Source organism: Halichoerus grypus, chromosome 1 (assembly GCF_964656455.1).
Source record: "Halichoerus grypus chromosome 1, mHalGry1.hap1.1, whole genome shotgun sequence".
Taxonomy (NCBI): domain Eukaryota; kingdom Metazoa; phylum Chordata; class Mammalia; order Carnivora; family Phocidae; genus Halichoerus; species Halichoerus grypus.
Window position 1 is genome coordinate 92,100,870 of NC_135712.1, and position 18,979 is coordinate 92,119,848.

The following is an 18,979-nucleotide window of genomic DNA, read 5'->3' on the forward strand; positions in this document are numbered from 1 at the left end:
TATTTTTCTTGGCAAGCACAAATAATGTATTAAAAAATAGGGGAGAACTTTGCATGTTATGTTAGAAAGGGAAGCAAGAAGTCAGTCAGTTATCTTCACAGAATGAATGCTGAGTTTTTTTGTTATTGTTGTTCCTTTTTGAATTGTTTTATCCTATGAGTATGTTAAGTAAAGAGTAAAAGTCTTCAGTGTCTCTCCCTCCTGCCACCCCCAGTTCCACGTCTTGGGTGGTTAAATAGCTGGACTTTGGAGTCAGATCAACCAGGGTTGAGTCCAGCTGTAATCACTTCCTAGCCACAGGCTCTGGGAGAGTTGCCCATCCTCTCTAAGCTTCTTATCTTAAAAATGGGGGTAACAGGGGTGCCTGGGTGGCTTGGTTAGCTAAATATCTGACTCTTGATTTTGGCTCAGGTCGTGATCTCAGGGTCATGAGATCAAGCCCTGGGTCGGGCTCTGCACTGAGCATGGAGTCTGCTTAAGACTCTCTCCCTTTCCCTCTGCCTTCCACCCCGTGCTCTCTCTTTCTCTGAATAAAAAAGGGGGGAGGGAATAACAATAGGGCCCAGCTCCTAATGTTGTTGTGAGATTCAATGAGATCGTGCAATTAATCTTTTTGAATAATGCCTGGCATATAGTATATACTCAGCAAATATTAACTAATATTAATATTTATTTTAACATTAATAGTTGTAATATTATTATATTTTGGCGTAGACATTGTTTATGTACTATCTGAAAGGAAAATGTCTGCTTCCTTTGATGTTCTACTTCCCAGTCATGTTGAACATTAAGATTAGAAGAAAACTCTAGAGTTCTCTGATTTCACCACTGAATAACAGGAGGTGATTTAAAAATGTTCCCTGCAAAAAATTATAATTCTAGTATTCAATACCAGGAAGAAAAAAAAATCGACCCCATTTACTTCCCAGATAGAGATGCAAACAGAAATAAAACACAGCTGCTGTTATCATCCATGGGCACCATCTCTACTTGGTACCAAGAGAGATAATGATCTTGCAGTATAATTTTATAAGGAGATAACAAAATCAATTACATTATCTCAAGTGTAAACCCTGAAGGCCTTATCCCATTGCTGGTTAAGATAGGCTGTAACTGGGCAGCTGTTCACCCACCAGTATAGATTAATTTAGATAAAAGAAAACATAGGTTAATAAATTAAGATTTGACAACGTACAAGTGTAGATGGCCTTACAAGTTTGATATTCAAGAATGAAACCAGCAATACAATTGATGGATAAAAATGTCAACACAAAGCAACCATGGACATGCGTGAAGGCAGTAATGTGGACAATTTGGTTCATTTTCCATTATTAAATGGTAGAGTCTTCACAAAAGCTTGAAAAAATCTGCAAACCCTTAGGGTCCACTGAAACTCCATGCGATCTTATAAAATATTATGAACCACAAAAATAAAAGGCTAAAAAGAAATGTAGGAGGCTGTCGGGATATGTTGTTTCTACAGTTATAATGACTATAGGGCTAGTAGGATCCCTTTTAAGGTATAGGGATTGAAGTAGATAATGCCTTTTGCTGTTATGAAACATAAGCTTTATAGAAAAGATTAATTTATAGACATTGAACCCATTAAATAAAATCAATAATTATGAACCTCTTTAAGCAAGTCCATGAGATTTCAGAGCCAAACAAATCTGCTCTATAAGTAAACTCAACACTGACACAAGTTGAGTGACCTCAGGCAAGTTACTTAGCTAAGTCTTTCAGAATAATCATAAATACCAGGTGGTATCATTGTGAGTATGAAATAACATAACTGTGCTAAAATTGTGTTTATTTATTAGCACAAAATAAACACTTGAGTATAAATGATAAGAGGATTCCTATTTCTCTTAAATTTTTCACAAGTTTATATGCTTCTTTTCTTTCTATCTGAAAAAGGATTTTTATTTTAGCTTGATCCAGTGACTCTGTTCTATTTATTCCAGTTTTCTTGCAGTATATAGTCATTCTGATCTCTGTAGATCTTAACTTTAACATGCATTTTAACACTGACATTCTGTCCAAAAGGAAAGTCATTGGAGTAACTCTTGTTTTCCTTTGCTAGGCTAAGGAAGTTGGCAGAGTTAACCATAAGACAGACCAATCAATAGAAAATACCCAAGGGCTTTACAGATTCATGAGTAGCAATGATATGATGTAATTTCTTACTTGTTTTTCCTTGTCTCATTTCCTCTTAAGTTTTTCATTACCTTGTATTTTAAATAAAGCAAAATCTGATTCATGGGTGGCATCTAATAAGTGTTTGTTGAGTTGAGAGGGAAGGAAATAAATATTTTAATTGTGACCAGAGGCAACAAGCTCCTCAATGGAAGCTGAACAGACCTTCATTAAATTATCCAGGTTGGAAAACATCTGCCCCCTGCTTCTCGTATTCATACGAAAAATACTTGGGTTAATTTCTTGGGTTAAAGTAATTACTTATATGGGGAAGCTGAACAATATACAGCATTTATTTTTTTTATTTTTTTTATTTTAAAAGATTTTATTTATTTATTTGAGAGAGAGAATGAAAGAGAGCACAAGAGGGGGGAGGGTCAGAGGGAGAAGCGGACTCCCCGCTGAGCAGGGAGCCCGATGCGGGACTCGATCCTGGGACTCCAGGATCATGACCTGAGCCGAAGGCAGTCGCTTAACCAACTGAGCCACCCAGGTGCCCTATACAGCATTTTTTATCTACAGTTAGGGTTCTAGTGTTAAAGGGACCCTAGAGATGAAATGCTCCACCTCCTTAGGTTATAGAGGAGTAACCAAGGCCCTGAGAGTGTAAATGGCTCCATCCCGAGGTGCTGAGCTTCAAGAGGAAGTCACTTCCTGTTCTTTCCATTTGAGTCTTGTCCAAGGGCACTTTGTTTACTAAAACTTCCATCTATTGCAGGGACACTTACGTATCTACCAAAAATATACAGGAAGATAAAGACTGTGGTTGAGAACATCAGGTCTTGGGTCAGAGAGACCTGGTTTTAAATCCCTTCTTCACTACTTATAAGCTCCGTGACTTGGACACATTGTCCAAGGTATTCATCAAATTACCTAATCTCTCTATGCCTCAGTATTTTTATCTGTAAAGAGGGGATGATAAGCTCTTGTCCTCTTCAGTAAAAATAACAAACCTTCATAGATTTATTATTGATGATAAACATGCTAATGTATATAAAGAACTATCACCAAGCCAAGTGCGTACGAAGCAATCAGTATACATTAACTGTTATTATAATATAAATTAGAAGTGGGAAAGAAAGATGAAAGGAAGCAATGTAGGCAAGGATAGACCTCTGTTTTGCTAATAGTAGGCCACCGTTGTGGCTCCAAGCGTCCTTACAGCCAACGTGGAGAAAGAAACATGATCAATTATGTAGTTCACAGAGAACTTTGTTATATTAATTATATATATCTGGGCAAACCAGAACCACATTCCTCTACCCCAGTCTTTTGAATTTCCAGACAAGATCTCTTTCTACCAGATATGGCAGTACAGGTTTCAGAGACTTGATGAATTAATAAGGGCCGTCCAAGTTTGGCCAAGACTTTTAGCATCGCCCACAGTGCCCTCCCCCCTGACCCCCCTCCCCCAGATTCTTGATCATTCCGGTAGGAGAGAACCTGGCTGAGGGTCTTCCACTCAGCACATGCCCTTCTCAGGAAGGCTAAAGACCTTGGAGGAGGCCAGGAACGAACTTGGGGTCATGTACCCGGGTCAGGAGCTCCTTAATCACAGGGACCAGCCTTATTCATCTTTACGTATTTACTCATGACATCTCACAATGAGTGAGTGGCAGACGCTCCGTAAATGTTTGTGGTGTGCAGTAATAAATGAACATGTATGGTGGAGTTGCTCGTATGAACATCCTGCCATTTTAGGGCCTGGTGGTAACAGAGCGATTATTTCCAGCAAGAGGGATTCTTCATCCAACTCTGATGACAGCGCTCAAGGCGTAAATCTCCGTATTTTAAAGGAAAAATAAAATCTATATGAACTCTTCTTCCCTGGGTACTGGTGTGCAATGACTTGTGTTATTAAATGTCGAAATGAGCTAGAACCGGTTTTCTTAAAAAAGGAGAGAAGTACAATTTGAGCACCTCCAGTACCTTTCAGAAGAGGCGTGCTCATCAATTACCTTTCGAGACACGTACATTATTATAACTCATGTATAGTCGTGGCCCAAACCTCCTATTTCAAAAAGATGGTATATATACTTTGCTTGGGTTATCACCTACAGAGGAAGTGTAGAAAGGTTATGCTGTCATGAAAATACTTTAAATCAGCTTATTGAAATTATTGTAAAATGCCCTCAATTTTCTTTAGAAAATATTTAAAAGTTGCTTAATTTTACATGACATTTTTTCCGTGTATCTGTTAGAATTAAGAATCCATTCCTTTTCTCTGAATCACCATTGCCAAACCAGCCTCCCTGGAGTCTCTCCTCATTTATCCAAGTTAATGAAATTGGATGAAAGATATGTTGGCATTTATTCAATATAGTGCTTCTCTTTCTTACTTGCTTGTGATTAAGGATCTCACTCCAATTTAATTTACAAGCTAGGAATCCTTTAAATGTTAAACAGGAAAATAAATGAAAAGGTTGTTTGAGATAACTGGGGCTCACACAGAGCTAGCTGACTTGTTTCCATATGCTGTCTCTAAGCCTGGAATCATATTGTGGAATAAGCCTGGATTCATTCGAAATATGAAGTCCTTGTAACCTCCCCTTTTTTCCCCCAGCCCCTTTGCTCTTACCCCATTGGAAGCCAACATGTCCCTGAAAAATGAGCCAAGAGTAAATACCTCTGCACTGCAGAAAATCGCTGCTGACATGAGTAATTTGATAGAAAATCTGGACACACGGGAGCTGCACTTTGAGGGAGAGGAGGTGGATTATGATGTGTCTCCCAGCGATCCCAAGACACAGGAAGGTAAAGACTGATGATCTGAGCAAGGAGAGAGTTGATCGGGGTTGCTTGGCAGAGCGTAGATTTGAAATAACCAGCAAATGATTGCTCTTCTTGTGGATGTCCTTACCCAGGGCTGAGACCGCTTCATTAGCTGTGTGCTTGTTGTAGCAGGTTATGATTCTTGGGCACATGCCCATAAAAGAGGCAAGTTAGGCTAATATCGTGTATTCTTGCAATGTCACTGTATTCCTACAATAACGTTATCTACTTGTTTGTTTTTTAGCGTGTATTCCATTCTCGGCTATTTATAAGACTCAAGGATTTAAGGAGCCTAACATACAGACGTATCTCTCTGGCTGTCCAATAAAAGCCCAAGTCCTGGAAGTGGAACGCTTTACATCTACAACAAGGGTCAGAATGTTTATGGACTCACCTTGTGTTTGTCATTGTATACAAGTCAGCACACTGACTTCCATTTTCCTTCCTCATAGCTAAGCCTATGTTTTTAGATCTATTTATTTTTTTTAAATCACTTCTAAGTCCTCACTGCCTCTCAAGTTTTTGCTTTCCATTTAGTCTTTATTCTCGTATGCCTCTTTCCTCGTTCTGGAAAATGCCTTTAAAAAAAAAAAAAGGTACCTAAGGCAATTTATAAGTTTAATAAATTGCCGAGTACTTCTCCTAGGCCTCCTCTCTCCCCAGTTTTCTGTTTAATGTGGGCTCCTGGGGCATAGCCATTGCACCTAGAATGCCACATGTAAGCCAAGGAAAAGCTTAGCTTTCCTAATGTTTGTTTAGCATGAAAATCATGATGCCACCTGGCTCTTGAAAGAAAACAAGGCCAGGATGCTGGACTGGCCCGTGTCACTACGTGGAAGCACTGCTGAGCGAATTCTGCCTGCATCCTCTGCCACTCTGGTTTGTTCCTAGCACCGGCCCTTTCAGCCCTGTTCACAGGTTTTTCTCTTTGAGTCCTGGAAAGGTGTCTTCTGTGAAGGTGGACTTCATCAAGCCAAGCATCCCTCTTTGAAACACATTGGGCTAGTGGCTGTTACGCGGCTGCCTTTGTTCTGTTACTGACCGTGTATCACAGAGGTCAAGTGTGATAAGTAGAGGACATTGCTGCAGGCTGGCGGCCTTTGTCCCCCTAGGTTAAGCTCTGGTCCCCGCAGAGGAAGGCCACCTTGGCTCCTGCCTCAGGGGAAGGGTAGAAGAACCTTTCTCCAGAGGCTGGTTCCCAACGCCTGCCTTTCCTCCTGGTCTTTTGCAGGAGGGCACGTGCTACCTTGGTCCTTGTAGTTTTGCTTAGTGGTCTGTCCTGATCTACCTGTGCTTGCCTGTGTATCTTGGCTCCTGGTTTACACCTACCTTTGTGTGCAGCCTTTCCTGTAGGCTCTTTAATGGAGATGAGTCTATACCTCCCTGATACACCACTGAGCACAGCTCACCCAGAAATGTCTCTGAGATGACCTTTGCTTTCTTATTGTGCCTCCCAGCTTTTAGACTGAGAGGGGATAAGCATGCTTGGAGGATTAAATGCCCAGACTCCAGAGCCAGGCTGCATGGTTTAATTCCTGTCTTTGCTTTGTGATCTCCAGCAAATTACTTAATCTTTCTGTTTCTCAATTTCCTCATGTGAATAATGGGTGTAACGGTGCCTACCATATAGGTTTGTTATGAGAATTTAATAATAATAATAACACATAGTATTATACAAGAATATTGCATATTATATTATTGGGGAGCAAGAACTTCCTGTCCCTTTCAAAGGTCCTTCTAGCCAGATGAAGACTCAAATTGACATGAGACAGATTAACAGGAGAAAATCAAATTTAATTTTGTATCTATGGGAAACCCACACAGACATGGAAATTCCAAAGACAGGCAAAATGAGGTATGTATGTCATTCCGAACTATAGAGAATTGGGTAGGGGTCTGGGACTTCAAAGGGAAGGAATGCAGTTCACAGGGAGTTGACAAAGAGCAAATGTTTGGTAAACAAATGTTTGCTGGGCCGCTTGGAAACAAGGAGACATGGAGGAATTTGATCAGACAGGCCTTGCTAGTTCCTCCCTGTCTACCTCACCTAGTTCATAGTATAATGTAGTCATCTGTGCTGAGGGCTTTCTTCCTCGAGCAGGTCCTCTAGCTAAATTCTTTCTAGGCAGTCGAGGTGGGGAGATAAAGAGCTTTTCCGGGATCTGCTGGGTTTTGATTGCTTTTTTTTTTTTTTTTGTCATCTTCATGCCAAAGCGGCCTGCCCTTGGCCCTTAACATGAGGTGTCTCCTGAAGTTATTCACGAAGATAAATATTCAAGTCCCCAACCCAGGGCCTTCTCTTTGCTTGTACTTTTCTGTTAGTCGAGTGAATTTGGTTTAGTTCTGTTTAATCTTAGTCTGTGTGAGAAAGCTAAGGATCATCTTTATCCTCCTTAGTGTTTAGTTTACTAAGAAATACGAACTAAATTCATGCGGTTTAAATGTGATTCCAGGTAAATAAAAATATACTTTTTCTAATTACTGAATACATTCTATGTGCCAGCTCAAGGCAAGGCACTTCTCTCCTTGTTTGCATGACAGCCCAATGAGGCAGATGTTATTAGGGTCCTCTCAGCCTGGAGATTTCCATTTGCCCCCTCTGTCACCTCCCACCCTTCTCCACTCTGTGCTCTGCCCCCCAGGGCTCTCCGCTGTTGTCCTCTGGTAGGGCTCAGACAGTGGAGAGCCCAGATAGGAGATGGGGGTCACCTTGGGCTGGCTATGTCCCTTGAGCAATGGCACCCCTTCCCCCAAGGCAGCCATCTTTACATGGTTCTCTCCTCCTTGTTCCAGTACCTGGTCCTGCCTCTTGTCCCTTCAGGACTGGGGATGCCTTTAGAATCCCAGGTTATTGTCCTTCCTTTATGGTTTCCTTACCCCATCATGTCTTCATAAGCAGTTCCTTTATGAAAACTCCTCAAATTATTCCAATTCCAAAGAATTCCCATAATTTTGCTGGGATGTTGTCTGATGGAAGTGATACCTGGCTGAAGTTTCACAGCTGGTAGGCTGCACCACAGGGTTTCAGACCTTTAAAAGCTTCAAAAAGGCTGCGCTAGCCTGTTTCCATGGTACCACACTGCCTCACAATTGCTAAGAAGTTTAGTGTACGAAATCTGGGGTTTATATGTGCGGGATAAAACTTGGCAATTGCAGTATTTTCTAAGTATTCAGTTTTCATAGGATGGGAAATATAATCCTAGGAAATGTAGCCACTTGCCTAAATTGTATAATTTTTCTTATTTATTTGGCTCATCTTAAATTGAGTGTTTTTCACTTGAATGCAACATTTCTGGCCACTCTATGAGTTTTCCTGCATTCTTCTGTATGAAACATGATGGAGGATGATTCCTGTCATGTTGGTCAAAGTAAAAGGCAGCATATAATACTGAAGCCCAGAACTGGTGTTTTTCAACTTCCAGTGGTAGTAACTGTCACGAATCCTAACTAGAGGCAAAGCAAATGCTAGATTTGAATATCTACCAGTGATATGGTTGGATTCCAGACTTAAGAGCACAAGTTGCATTGATTCTCGTGCTCCTGTTTTATATACTACATCTACACAGAGCAGTCACGCTTTAGAAGTTTGCAGAGTGTGCCAAACGTCAGTAATGAATGGCAGTGGGCCAGGAATCACGCATGGGCTTGCCGACACCAGGGCCTGGATAAGCTAGCAGAGAAAGAGACATTTACTTTCTTCTACCCCCAACACCTTTGGTGCCTAAACTTCCCAGCAGAGGCCAGTGTCCTCTAGGTGTTCCAGAGTGCCCAATGCCCTACCCATCCCCCTACTCCCCCTCCCCCCCAACTCATGGACCTTCCCTCAAGATCTCTTTTGCTCCTCTGCTTTATTTTTTTATTTTTTTAAGATTTTTATTTATTTATTTTTGCGAGAGGGAGAGGGACAGCGAGCTAACATGAGCGGGGGGAGGGGCAGAGGGAGAAGCAGACTCCCTGCTGAGCAGGGAGCCTGACATGGAACTTGATCCCAGGACCCTGGGATCATGACCTGAGCCAAAGGCAGATGCTTAACTGACTGAACCACCCAGGTGCCCTGCTTCTCTGCTTTTATAAACGTCCCTCAGTTTCTTGATACTTTGTACTGTATCAAAACTGTCCCCCAGGTCTGGTAGTTTTTCTGATTGTGAAATAATTCACTAGTCAATATATTTGCATTTTAATAAGGAATATTTTTAAAATTTTAAATGGGGATTCATTTTAGTTAAGTAATTGGGAAGAGTATTTTGTGTGTAGGAAAATCTTTTGCTTCTTTCGCTCTGATTGTCCTGTACCTTGCTGGTCACTGCTGGTGTTTCAGGGCAGGGAGATGTTGTAGACAAGGATAGACCTTGGAATATGTTTCAGGAGCAGAAGGAATTTAATGTCATTTGTGAAGGGCAAGAAGTGGGTTAAGATCTTATCCTGTTCCTGGAATCCATTTCCTCCAGCTTTCCTCTCACCCCCCTTCAGTTGTCTGTTCACTGCTTATACTTTTGGACAAGCAAAATGACTGCTGATGACTAATTAGGGTCTTCACTCATTGTCTCCTTTACCTTGTTTCTTGTTTCAGGGTTCTGTGTGTGTGTGTGTGTGTGTGTGTGTGTGTGTGTGTGTACGTATTTGGAGCAATATGGTTTGTGGGAGTTTGTCTTCGGTGTGATTCAGAGTTTGTCTTTATGTATATTATGAGGTGAACATCTAAGGGTATGCTATTTCTGTAATCAGTAGTTTTAGAAAACATTTTACCTAAGTACTTACCCAAAATATATAGGCTGGATTTAAGTTACTTATTAATTCGCAATTGTTCATGGAGAGATTTTAGAATTTTTGTTGTTCTCTAAAATAGCAATCATTTTTCTTGATCACTGTAGGTACCAAGTATCAATCTTTACACTATTGAATTAACACATGGGGAATTTAAATGGCAAGTTAAGAGGAAATTCAAACACTTTCAAGAATTTCACAGAGAGCTGCTCAAGTACAAAGCTTTTATCCGAATCCCCATTCCCACCAGAAGGTAACTGTTTCAGAATTAATTATAAAGTTATCCCAGTATACAAGTTGGGTGGAGAGAGTATTTTATCAGTGTTATGGGTTAACTTGTCCATTGTCAGTGGATATTTTCTATTAAATAGGCTTTTCTAAAAATAAGCCATTTTACGAAAGATATTACAAGAGTAATATTATTCAAAGAATAATCTAATAAATGTTTCCATTGCGTGGGCGTCTTAGGCACACGTTTAGAAGACAGAATGTCAAAGAAGAGCCTCGAGAGATGCCAAGTTTGCCCCGTTCATCTGAAAACATGATCAAAGAAGAACAATTCTTTGGTAGAAGGGTAAGTCCTTCCAGTCTTCTGCTGTTCGGAATATAATTTTGCAGTTCTGTAGAAACATGGCGGCTCCTGAGGGGTGCCTAGCTGCAACTGTTCTCACCCCGTGATCCCTCACCCAGGCTGGCTTCTCTGGAACTTGTTAAGCAGCCCTTCTTCCCTAAGCCATTCTGACCTGGGGAGGTTGTATTTCCCACGAGAGGAGGCGTGTTCTATGAAGAAGCTGTCCTCCTAGCCGGAGCCTCTTTGGGCTCGTTGTGAGTCAAGATTGAGCTCATCATTGAGGGTTTTGAGACCTACTGTTTTAAAACCATATATTTCCATCTGTTTGTTCCAGGCTTTGTAGTAGCTTGTCCTAAATATATGTGAAGTCTCATTCCCGAGCCATTAGGGTCAGAGAGGGGTAGGACAGAAGCCCCAGGTGCAGGTGCTTCACCTCAGTGATATGGTGCAACGCAGGGTGGGAGATTGTTTTTTTGCTAGAAAATTAACAAGTAAATGTCAGTTCTGTTTTGTAATCTGAAACTTTTATGTTCTCAAAGGGATATTTGATTTCTCCTTTGTATAGTTGTCATCTTGTTTAAAATCTTTTTAGGGATCTAGAATAAATATTTTCCAAGATACCTGGATATATAAAACTCTACAGTTTGGGGCTTCTGTCTGCACTTATATGAATGCAGTTGAAAATGAGAAGCTGTGGCATTAACAATTAGCGCTTTTACACATCATCATAGTTGATATGATTGGCATTACCCTCCCACATTTGAACATATTTGAAATCAGGGTACAACTTACTAGAAAGTCTCTCTCTCTCCTTTTTTTAACCTCTCCCTTTTTTTTTTTCCCTGAGCAGCTGTTAAAAAAACTGTAATGTATCCACCAGTAAATTCAGTGTTAGAATTAAGGAAATTCAGGTTTTTGATAAGGTCAACAAATGCCTTAAGACCATGTACAATGGGCAAGTCCTGTGCTAGCAACTATGGAAGATTAAAGGAATATACAGCTTGGGTCTTGTCAGCAGTTTATAAAAGACCTAAACATATGAGAAGTTAAATAGCGAGAAGCAATTTGAATAATGGTTCAGGGGAACTATGGAAATAACTCCTTAATGCTATTCAAGATTCTTTGTCCAGTGATAATATGAATAAATATTTGAATAAGTTTGCAGAAGTTAAAATGGGATAATGATCACATCACTGTCACTGTTATCTCTCATCTAATGTATTTGTGTTACAGAAACAACTGGAAGATTATTTGACAAAGCTACTAAAAATGCCCATGTACAGAAACTACCATGCGACAGTAAGTACTATTCAGTGACTTCAATTTTGAAATACTTTGTAAAATCATAAATTGTCAGCCAAACGTTGGCTCATTTTATTAACACAAGTGCTTGTATCCATTTCTGCAGTATTCCTTAAGTTAGAATTAATGAAATGAATGCAAAATTGATTTGACAGCAGTAATTTAGTTCATGGTGATGCTATTTAAAAAATATCAACTATAAATTAATGTGTCTAGAACAGTAGATTTAAATGAACTTGGAACACTGCTCCAGGCTAGGTGATCTAGAAATCAACATCCTTTTCTCCTCGGGCTTCCAGAATAATGCCTGAAAGTATTTCTAACCCTGAAGAGAAAACACTTGAACAGTAAGTGATGAAAACAGCTGAGCAGAGTTGAATACCCAAAGCTTATACAGAGCGTCCTGCTTGGCTGGCCATCTGATTGGCCTGTGATGCTTATAAAAGGCCTGTCTTTTCATGTGAAAGTGAGAAGCATGGGAAAAGCGAGGGGGCGAAAAAGCTCTTGGGGAAATAAGAGAAAAGAGGTGGTGGGGCTTAGAAGCAGCTAAGGGGTACACAGCTGGTGAGCGGGAGGGAACGGGCTTTTGTAGAAGTTCTCAGAAAACAGTAACGTCAGTCCCCTTAGAGGCCTTGAAGGGGTGTTTTTAAAGGGTTAAACTTCAATTATCCAAAGGTCCAGATAACTGAGAATGTACTGGGTTATTGTATTTTTGCATCTGTGTATGTGTAAACTGTACCGCTGTGGGGTTGAATGTATGTATATGGTATATGTGCAGAAATTAAGAGTAGGCAGTCATGGCCTACTAGATGTGGCCTCTAGTTTAGAGAATGGCATTACTTAATACTTAAAGAGAAAGAGGGAAGGGGCGCCTGGGGGGCTTAGTCAGTTAAGCATCTGACTCTTGGTTTCTGCTTAGGTCATGATCTCAGGGTCCTGGGATCGAGCCCCGCATGGGGCTCCGCGCTCAGCGCAGAGTCTGCTTGAGATTCTTTCCCCCCCTCCCTGTCCCTCCCCCTCTGCCCCTTTCCCGCCCCATATGCATGCGCTCGCACACGCGCTCTCTCTCTCTCTCTCTCAAATAAATACATAAATAAAATCTTAGAAAAGAACGAAGGAAGCCCTCTGTGTATTTAGGAGAGGAAGCAAGAGCACCTTGACTCTTCGGAGTCTTCTGGTGACTCACTGCACTCTTGCTACCTGCCAGGGTGTGACTCACTGCACTCTTGCTACCTGCCAGGGTGTTATTTGGAGGCTGGACAAGCACCCAGCCGGTCCCCTGGTCCCCACACACAAATGATCCAGGGCTGAGCCCATGGCTTAGCTTCTGCGGCAGTTTGCACTGTTCCGTTTGATGGACTTAAAGGAGCGTATGTGGTTTCATAATCCTGGAGGAGTTTTCCCAGGGAAACCAGCAACTTGGGTCCAACCAGAGATCTCGAGAGAAGGATGATGGGAGGGATTTCTTCCCTTCTAGGCCTCAGGAACACGCATCTTTGAAAGAGTGTAACGAGTAAGGATGTTACTGCTATTATCTCCAGTTACCTAACTCCTATTGCTACGGCTAAAAATGCTGCTCCCTGTTGTGTTCTCTTTAATAGAGAATTATTTAAATGTGTACTAGTACCAGTATGCAATGGTTTTCCATTTGTTTTACTCTTCTGCCTGCCTGTGACTTTACCAGTGCTATTTCTTTTGGCTTCAGAACAGTAATTGCTGAGTTTAGTCTGCTCTTTCTACGTATAATACTACATTTTGGGTTCTAATGTTGATTAAAGAATGTGTACATTTTCTTAAATGTTCGTTTTAATTTATTTTCCAATCATAAAAATCTTTCCAGAGTAGAGCCATATTGTATCTAGAAATTCTAGAATGTCTTCTAAACATTTCCTTTGAAAGGGAAAACGTGGTTACAGCTGACCCAAATATATGTTCCTCCACATTTTTGATGGCAACTTATTTACCCCAAGAATGGAATTCTCCAGAATGATTCAGACATAAGATACAATTTGATCTATCTTAATTTTCTAAAGTTCATTATTGAACTTTCACGTAATGTAATCTGGTCTAGAGACTAGATTTACAGGCTTTTGCCTCATATTTGTGAAATTAGATTGGCATCTTTGTGTCTCCTTTGATAATTGTGAGAAATATTGAAACTCCAGTCTGTAAAATCATAGTAAAAGTTATTTTTATACAATCACATATAATTAATTTATATTTTTATAAGTGTAAAACAAGCCTATTAGAAGTTAATTTGGGTTTTTACGCCAGAGACCATGGATCTTAGGTCAAGAGATCAGATAGGATCTTGTCTCTCATTTCCATAGAATTTCAATGAAACCAGACATGAACAGCTTTTCTTATTTTCTTATAGTCATTGGTTAGGTTGGTATTTAGATCAGGAATTTTTTTCTCCAGGAGGATGACTTTTTTAATTCCTTTTCTCCTCCTTGAGGTTCTGAAAAACACGTCTTCATGTTTTAGTGGATTTAACATCAGATAATTCCCTCAGGGATTATTGGTAATTCATTCTATTTTCTTTACTCATTTGTAAAATAGGGATAAATGTCTTTGCACTCTCCTTAAGGCATAAATATGTTTTTTAAAAAAGGGATGTGTTTACTGAATTGTAACATACAAAATCTCAAACAGAATTCCTTTTATATTCTAAATTGTATTAGTGCTAGCTCTAGTACTGAACCCACTAGCTGAGCATTTTAATTAGTAACTGGAAAATGCTTAGCTTGCAGGGAATTTAAAGGAAGTGTCATTAGGAACAGTAAATGCACTTTTTTTTCCAGCTGAAGATTAAAATCTAGAAATGGAACGAAATGCATCATTTCCAGGAGAAGCATCCTAGGTTGATATGAGTATTGCTAACTTCCGGTAAATCATTTGACTGTTGTAACTCAGATTCCTTACCTCCAAGAGGGTAATTTCAATCTAATCACCCTCTGAGAAGTAAGGAAATCAGAAGATAAGCATCCCACAGACTAATAATGAGTTCACCCATCCCTTGTTTTATAAGGTGAGTGAATTTAGTTTGAGGGGAAGAGTAGGTAAAGATGAATGAGGATGCACACAGTGTTTCCATGCCAACAAAGAAAAGCTGTACTGTTAAAAAGCTGCATCTGCAAAGTAAGGGAAGTCTTGTCATTCTCATGATTGAGTCTTAAGAGTTGGGAAGAGTCCAGTCTCTCCGTTTCCTACATTGATGAGATGTCTTCTCTTTTCTCTGGGGCTGTGTTCACTGTCTGACCTGGAAGGCAGGCTTTCCTGGAATAGGTGAGCCAACCTCCTACCCCCCCCCAAAGGGCACTGCCCAACCCAATGCTCTTGTCTCCCTTGCTTCTGAGAATTTCCCCCTTGGGCACTTGCTTGGGAATTTTGCTACCTCAGGCATAAAGGGGACCTCTGAACACCCCCCTTCCCTTCCAGTACAGAGATGAGGTAGAGGAACAGTGTATGCATGATTGCCAGGTAATTTCCAGGGTTTGTTGTTACTCCTTGGGCTAATTGCTTGTCCCTTGTCATTGGAACTTTACTTACTTCTTTGCCTAATATTTATTTGTATTTTGCACAAGTTCCTTTGGGAAAAAAAATATATTGATTAATACATTGTTCAAGAGATCAGTAAGCCCTGTGGAGTATTGTCCAGCTAAATTGATCATTAAATTCATGTTCTTGAGACTCACCTGGGCAAATAGAGAATGGAATTGTTATCATCACTAAGGATGCACTGAGAAGTGTGGACAACACAGTCTTTGTTCAATTTCACATTGTGTTATTTGGGTTTGCTTCTAAATTGAACTTGCCACATTTACTTTTAATTTGATAAATCTGTATTAGAGCATATATTGCCAGAGATTTTTTTTTTTTTTTTTTTTGGTCTGTAACAGGGCTAGTTGTTTCTTGAAATCTCTCCCTAGTCAAACTAAAGTGATTAGGATAATTTTAAATTTTATACTGGTGCACAACTTTAGATTTTCTGCATTACTAATGTATTTTTTATTTAGATGAAATTCTTTACACTTAGCAATTTTATTGTGATATTCTGAAGTTATGATTTCTGAATTATTTCAAAGAATACTTCTGCTGTCAACTCAATGATAAGAGCCATATGAATAAGAAACTATCCAGGTATTAGATAAATGGTTTCCTTGATTTTTGCTTTTCCTTTCCTGTTCTTCCATTTAACTGTTCGGTAGCTTTGCATATAGATTAGTTACACCTCTGTAGTAGTTTCTTCCAGGGTAAACTAGGATTGATGTTTTCTCTTTGCTCCCTAGAGATAAAATGAGAAGTTGTGGCTTAGGGTTTTAAAACATTTTGGATTCTATTCTCAGAGTCTGCAGTGTCCCTTCTAATAACTTATGCGTTACTGTATTTTCCAATTAGAAGCATTTCCACAAATCAGATTAAAAAAATATGGTACTTATACAAGAAATGAAAGATAAAGACTATAAAATCTTTATAAAAATTTAATGTGAGGATATGTTTGATTTGGGGTTTTTAAGTCTTTCTGAATTTTTTTCTAAAGATTTTATTTATTTGAGAGCGAGTAAGCGAGAGAGTGAGAGAGAGAGGAAGAGAGAGAGAAAAAACACGAGCAGGGGAGGGGCAGAGGGAGAGGGAGAAGCAGACTCCCTGCTGAGCAGGGAGCCTGATGTGGGGCTTGATCCCAGGACCCCGGGTTCATGACCCGAGCTGAAGGCAGACGCTGAATGGACTGAGCCACCCAGGCGCCCCAAGTCTTTCTAAATTTAATTTTTAATTTTTTAATTTTAATTGTATTTTTTTTACTGTGTTCGGTTAGTCAGCATATAGTACATCATAAGATTTTGTTGTAGTGTTCAACAATTCATTAATTGCGTATAACACCCAGTGCTCATCACAACACGTGCCCTCCTTAATACCCATCACCTGGTCACCCCATCCCCCTCCCCCCTCCCCTCTAGAACCCTCAGTTTGTTTCCCGGAGTCCAGAGTCTCTCATGATTTTGTCTCCTTCTCTGATTTCTTCCCATTCAGTTTTCCCTCCCTTCCCCTGTGGTCCTCTGCTCTATTCCTTATGTTCCACATATGAGTGAAACCATATGATAATTGTCTTTCTCTGCTTGACTTATTTCACTTAGCATAATCCCCTCCATGTTGATGCAAATGGTGGGTATTCATCCTTTCTGATGGTTGAGTAATATTCCGTTGTATATATGGACCACATCTTCTTTATCCATTCATCTGTTGAAGGGCATCTCAGCTCCTTCCACAGTTTGGCTATTGTGGACATTGCTGCTATGAACATTGGGGTGTATGTGCCCCTTCTTTTCACCTACATCTGTATCTTTGGGGTAAATACCTAGTAGTGCAATTACTGGGTCGTAGGAAAACAGTATGGAGGTTCCTCAAGACGTTAAAAATAAGTGTTTCTGAATTTTAAATACTTCCTCAAATAACCCTAAGAAAGAAATGGAAGCATTTAATTGGGTAAGTACTGACAGCAGTGAGAGATTTATAATTTTTTGCTCACAAGGTTAATACTAAATTATTTCCAATCACATACACAAAACTTTAAAGGAAAACTGTTAGGTTTCATTTTATTAATCCCATTTATAAGCCTAGATCAAATGCCATTTCTTCTTAGGTGTCACATCAGCTTGGGAACCTTCCCTCTGTAACTACTTTGACATGTCATTGTTGTGGTTCTGCCCACAGAACTTTGTTGATGTGGAGTATTTTCTGTGTCTGGTCTCCCCTCTGCTTCCTGATGCCAGGAGCATATCTTCTTGATTTTGAATTTTCTGTTAATGCTGTTATTGACATGGTGTACAACCATTGGTAGATCTGGGCCTACTATGCCTACTTTTAAAGAAAATTCTGTAATTTGGGAGCAGAATAATGTCTAACTCTAGCTGTTTCAAGTAATACATGAGGCAAAACTCCTGCATATGCTGAGAATTATGTAATGTCCACTGGTTTTCCCCTTTGTGCTTTCATGTTTTCATCTAACACTCATGGTGAATGATTTACTGCTTTTGCAGCTTTGTTTTGAGGATACTGTCTGGTCTGACTTAATTCTGAATCTATCCCTTGCTAATTACATTATCTTGGACAATTTTTTAAAAAGATTTATTTATTTATTTTAAAGAGAAAGCGCACGTGGGGGTGAAGGGGGTAGAGGGAGAGGGAGAGAGGGTCTTAAGCAAACTCTGTGCTGAGTGTGGAGCCCGACTTGGGGCTGGATCTCACGACCCTGAGATCATGACCTGAGGCGAAATCAAAGAGTCGGACAGTCAACCAGCTGAGCTACCCAGGCGCCCCTTATTGTATTTCATTTGTATGAAAATATTCTGGTATTCCTGATGTTCAAAGATCTCCCCAAACTCCCTTCAACCCACTCTACCATTTAATTTTACATTACTCTCTTCATCTTACTCGCTGTAGCCCAACTGTACATCCGATGACCTTTTTACACCTTCCCTGTCCTCTCTCCCCCTTCATCTTCCATTTCCACATGGCAAATCTAGTCTACCTCCCAGACCCTGGCACCAACATCACTGCCTTCACACAACACTATTTGTGCGTACACTATGCCACACAGTCCTCCTTCCCCAACAACAGAAACACAGACGAATTTTGGGAGTAAAATCTCTCTTTCGGCTTTCTTGAGCATTCATTCTCTACATTTGAGAGCGCACATCACTTTCTTGGTTGTGTCTTAATTATGTATACACTTCTAATCTGTTCTTTCAGGGCAATGCCATTGTTTTGATCTGTGTAGTCCCCCAGATTGTGTTGACACATAGCGGTATCTAATGCCTGTTTTTTTTTTTTCTTTCAAATGTCTAAATTTATCTTTTCTCTTTCTACGTTTCTAAAGTATGGATTTTTGGCCTCTTTTCAGACAGAGTTCCTTGGCATAAGCCAGCTGTCTTTCATCCATGATTTGGGACCAAAGGGCATGTAAGTTCCAGTGTTGCATGTTAAAGAGAAGTGTGAAAGTTGATAAGCATCACCATTTGATTTACCGGCATGCCATGGTGACAGAGCTTACCTGACTTTACTACCTGTTCCTTTTATTCCCGACAGAGTCAGAGCCCCTTGGGGAATCTGTTTATACACAGTACTACCTTGCTCTGTTGAACAAGGGTAGCAACTGCCCCACCCTCTTTCTTTATGTGCTTACAGCACAGATTTCCTCTGGCCCAACATTAGGAATGTTTAATACAGGTAGCAAATATGGTATGGGGGAGAAAGCATTAGAAATAAATATACTGTGTTGTATATTTGAAAGTCACTAAGAGAACCGCTCTTAACAGTTCTCATCACCAGAAAAAATTTATAACTACGTATGGTGATGGATGTTCACTAGAC

The 18,979-nt window shown here is 40.1% G+C and overlaps 1 protein-coding gene across 5 annotated transcripts in view; it reads left to right on the forward strand.

Moving 5' to 3' along the window:
* The window catches only part of PLD1 (phospholipase D1), a 193,483-nt gene that overhangs the window by 64,355 nt on the left and 110,149 nt on the right, over positions 1-18,979 (forward strand). For all 5 annotated transcript variants that reach the window (XM_078069248.1, XM_078069241.1, XM_078069240.1 and 2 more), the window contains exons 2-7: positions 4,760-4,950; positions 5,213-5,340; positions 9,840-9,985; positions 10,201-10,306; positions 11,537-11,602; positions 18,510-18,568. In XM_078069248.1, the coding sequence (XP_077925374.1) occupies positions 4,791-4,950; positions 5,213-5,340; positions 9,840-9,985; positions 10,201-10,306; positions 11,537-11,602; positions 18,510-18,568 (665 nt within the window). In that variant the 5' untranslated portion in view covers positions 4,760-4,790. The remainder of the gene's footprint in view (positions 1-4,759; positions 4,951-5,212; positions 5,341-9,839; positions 9,986-10,200; positions 10,307-11,536; positions 11,603-18,509; positions 18,569-18,979) is intronic.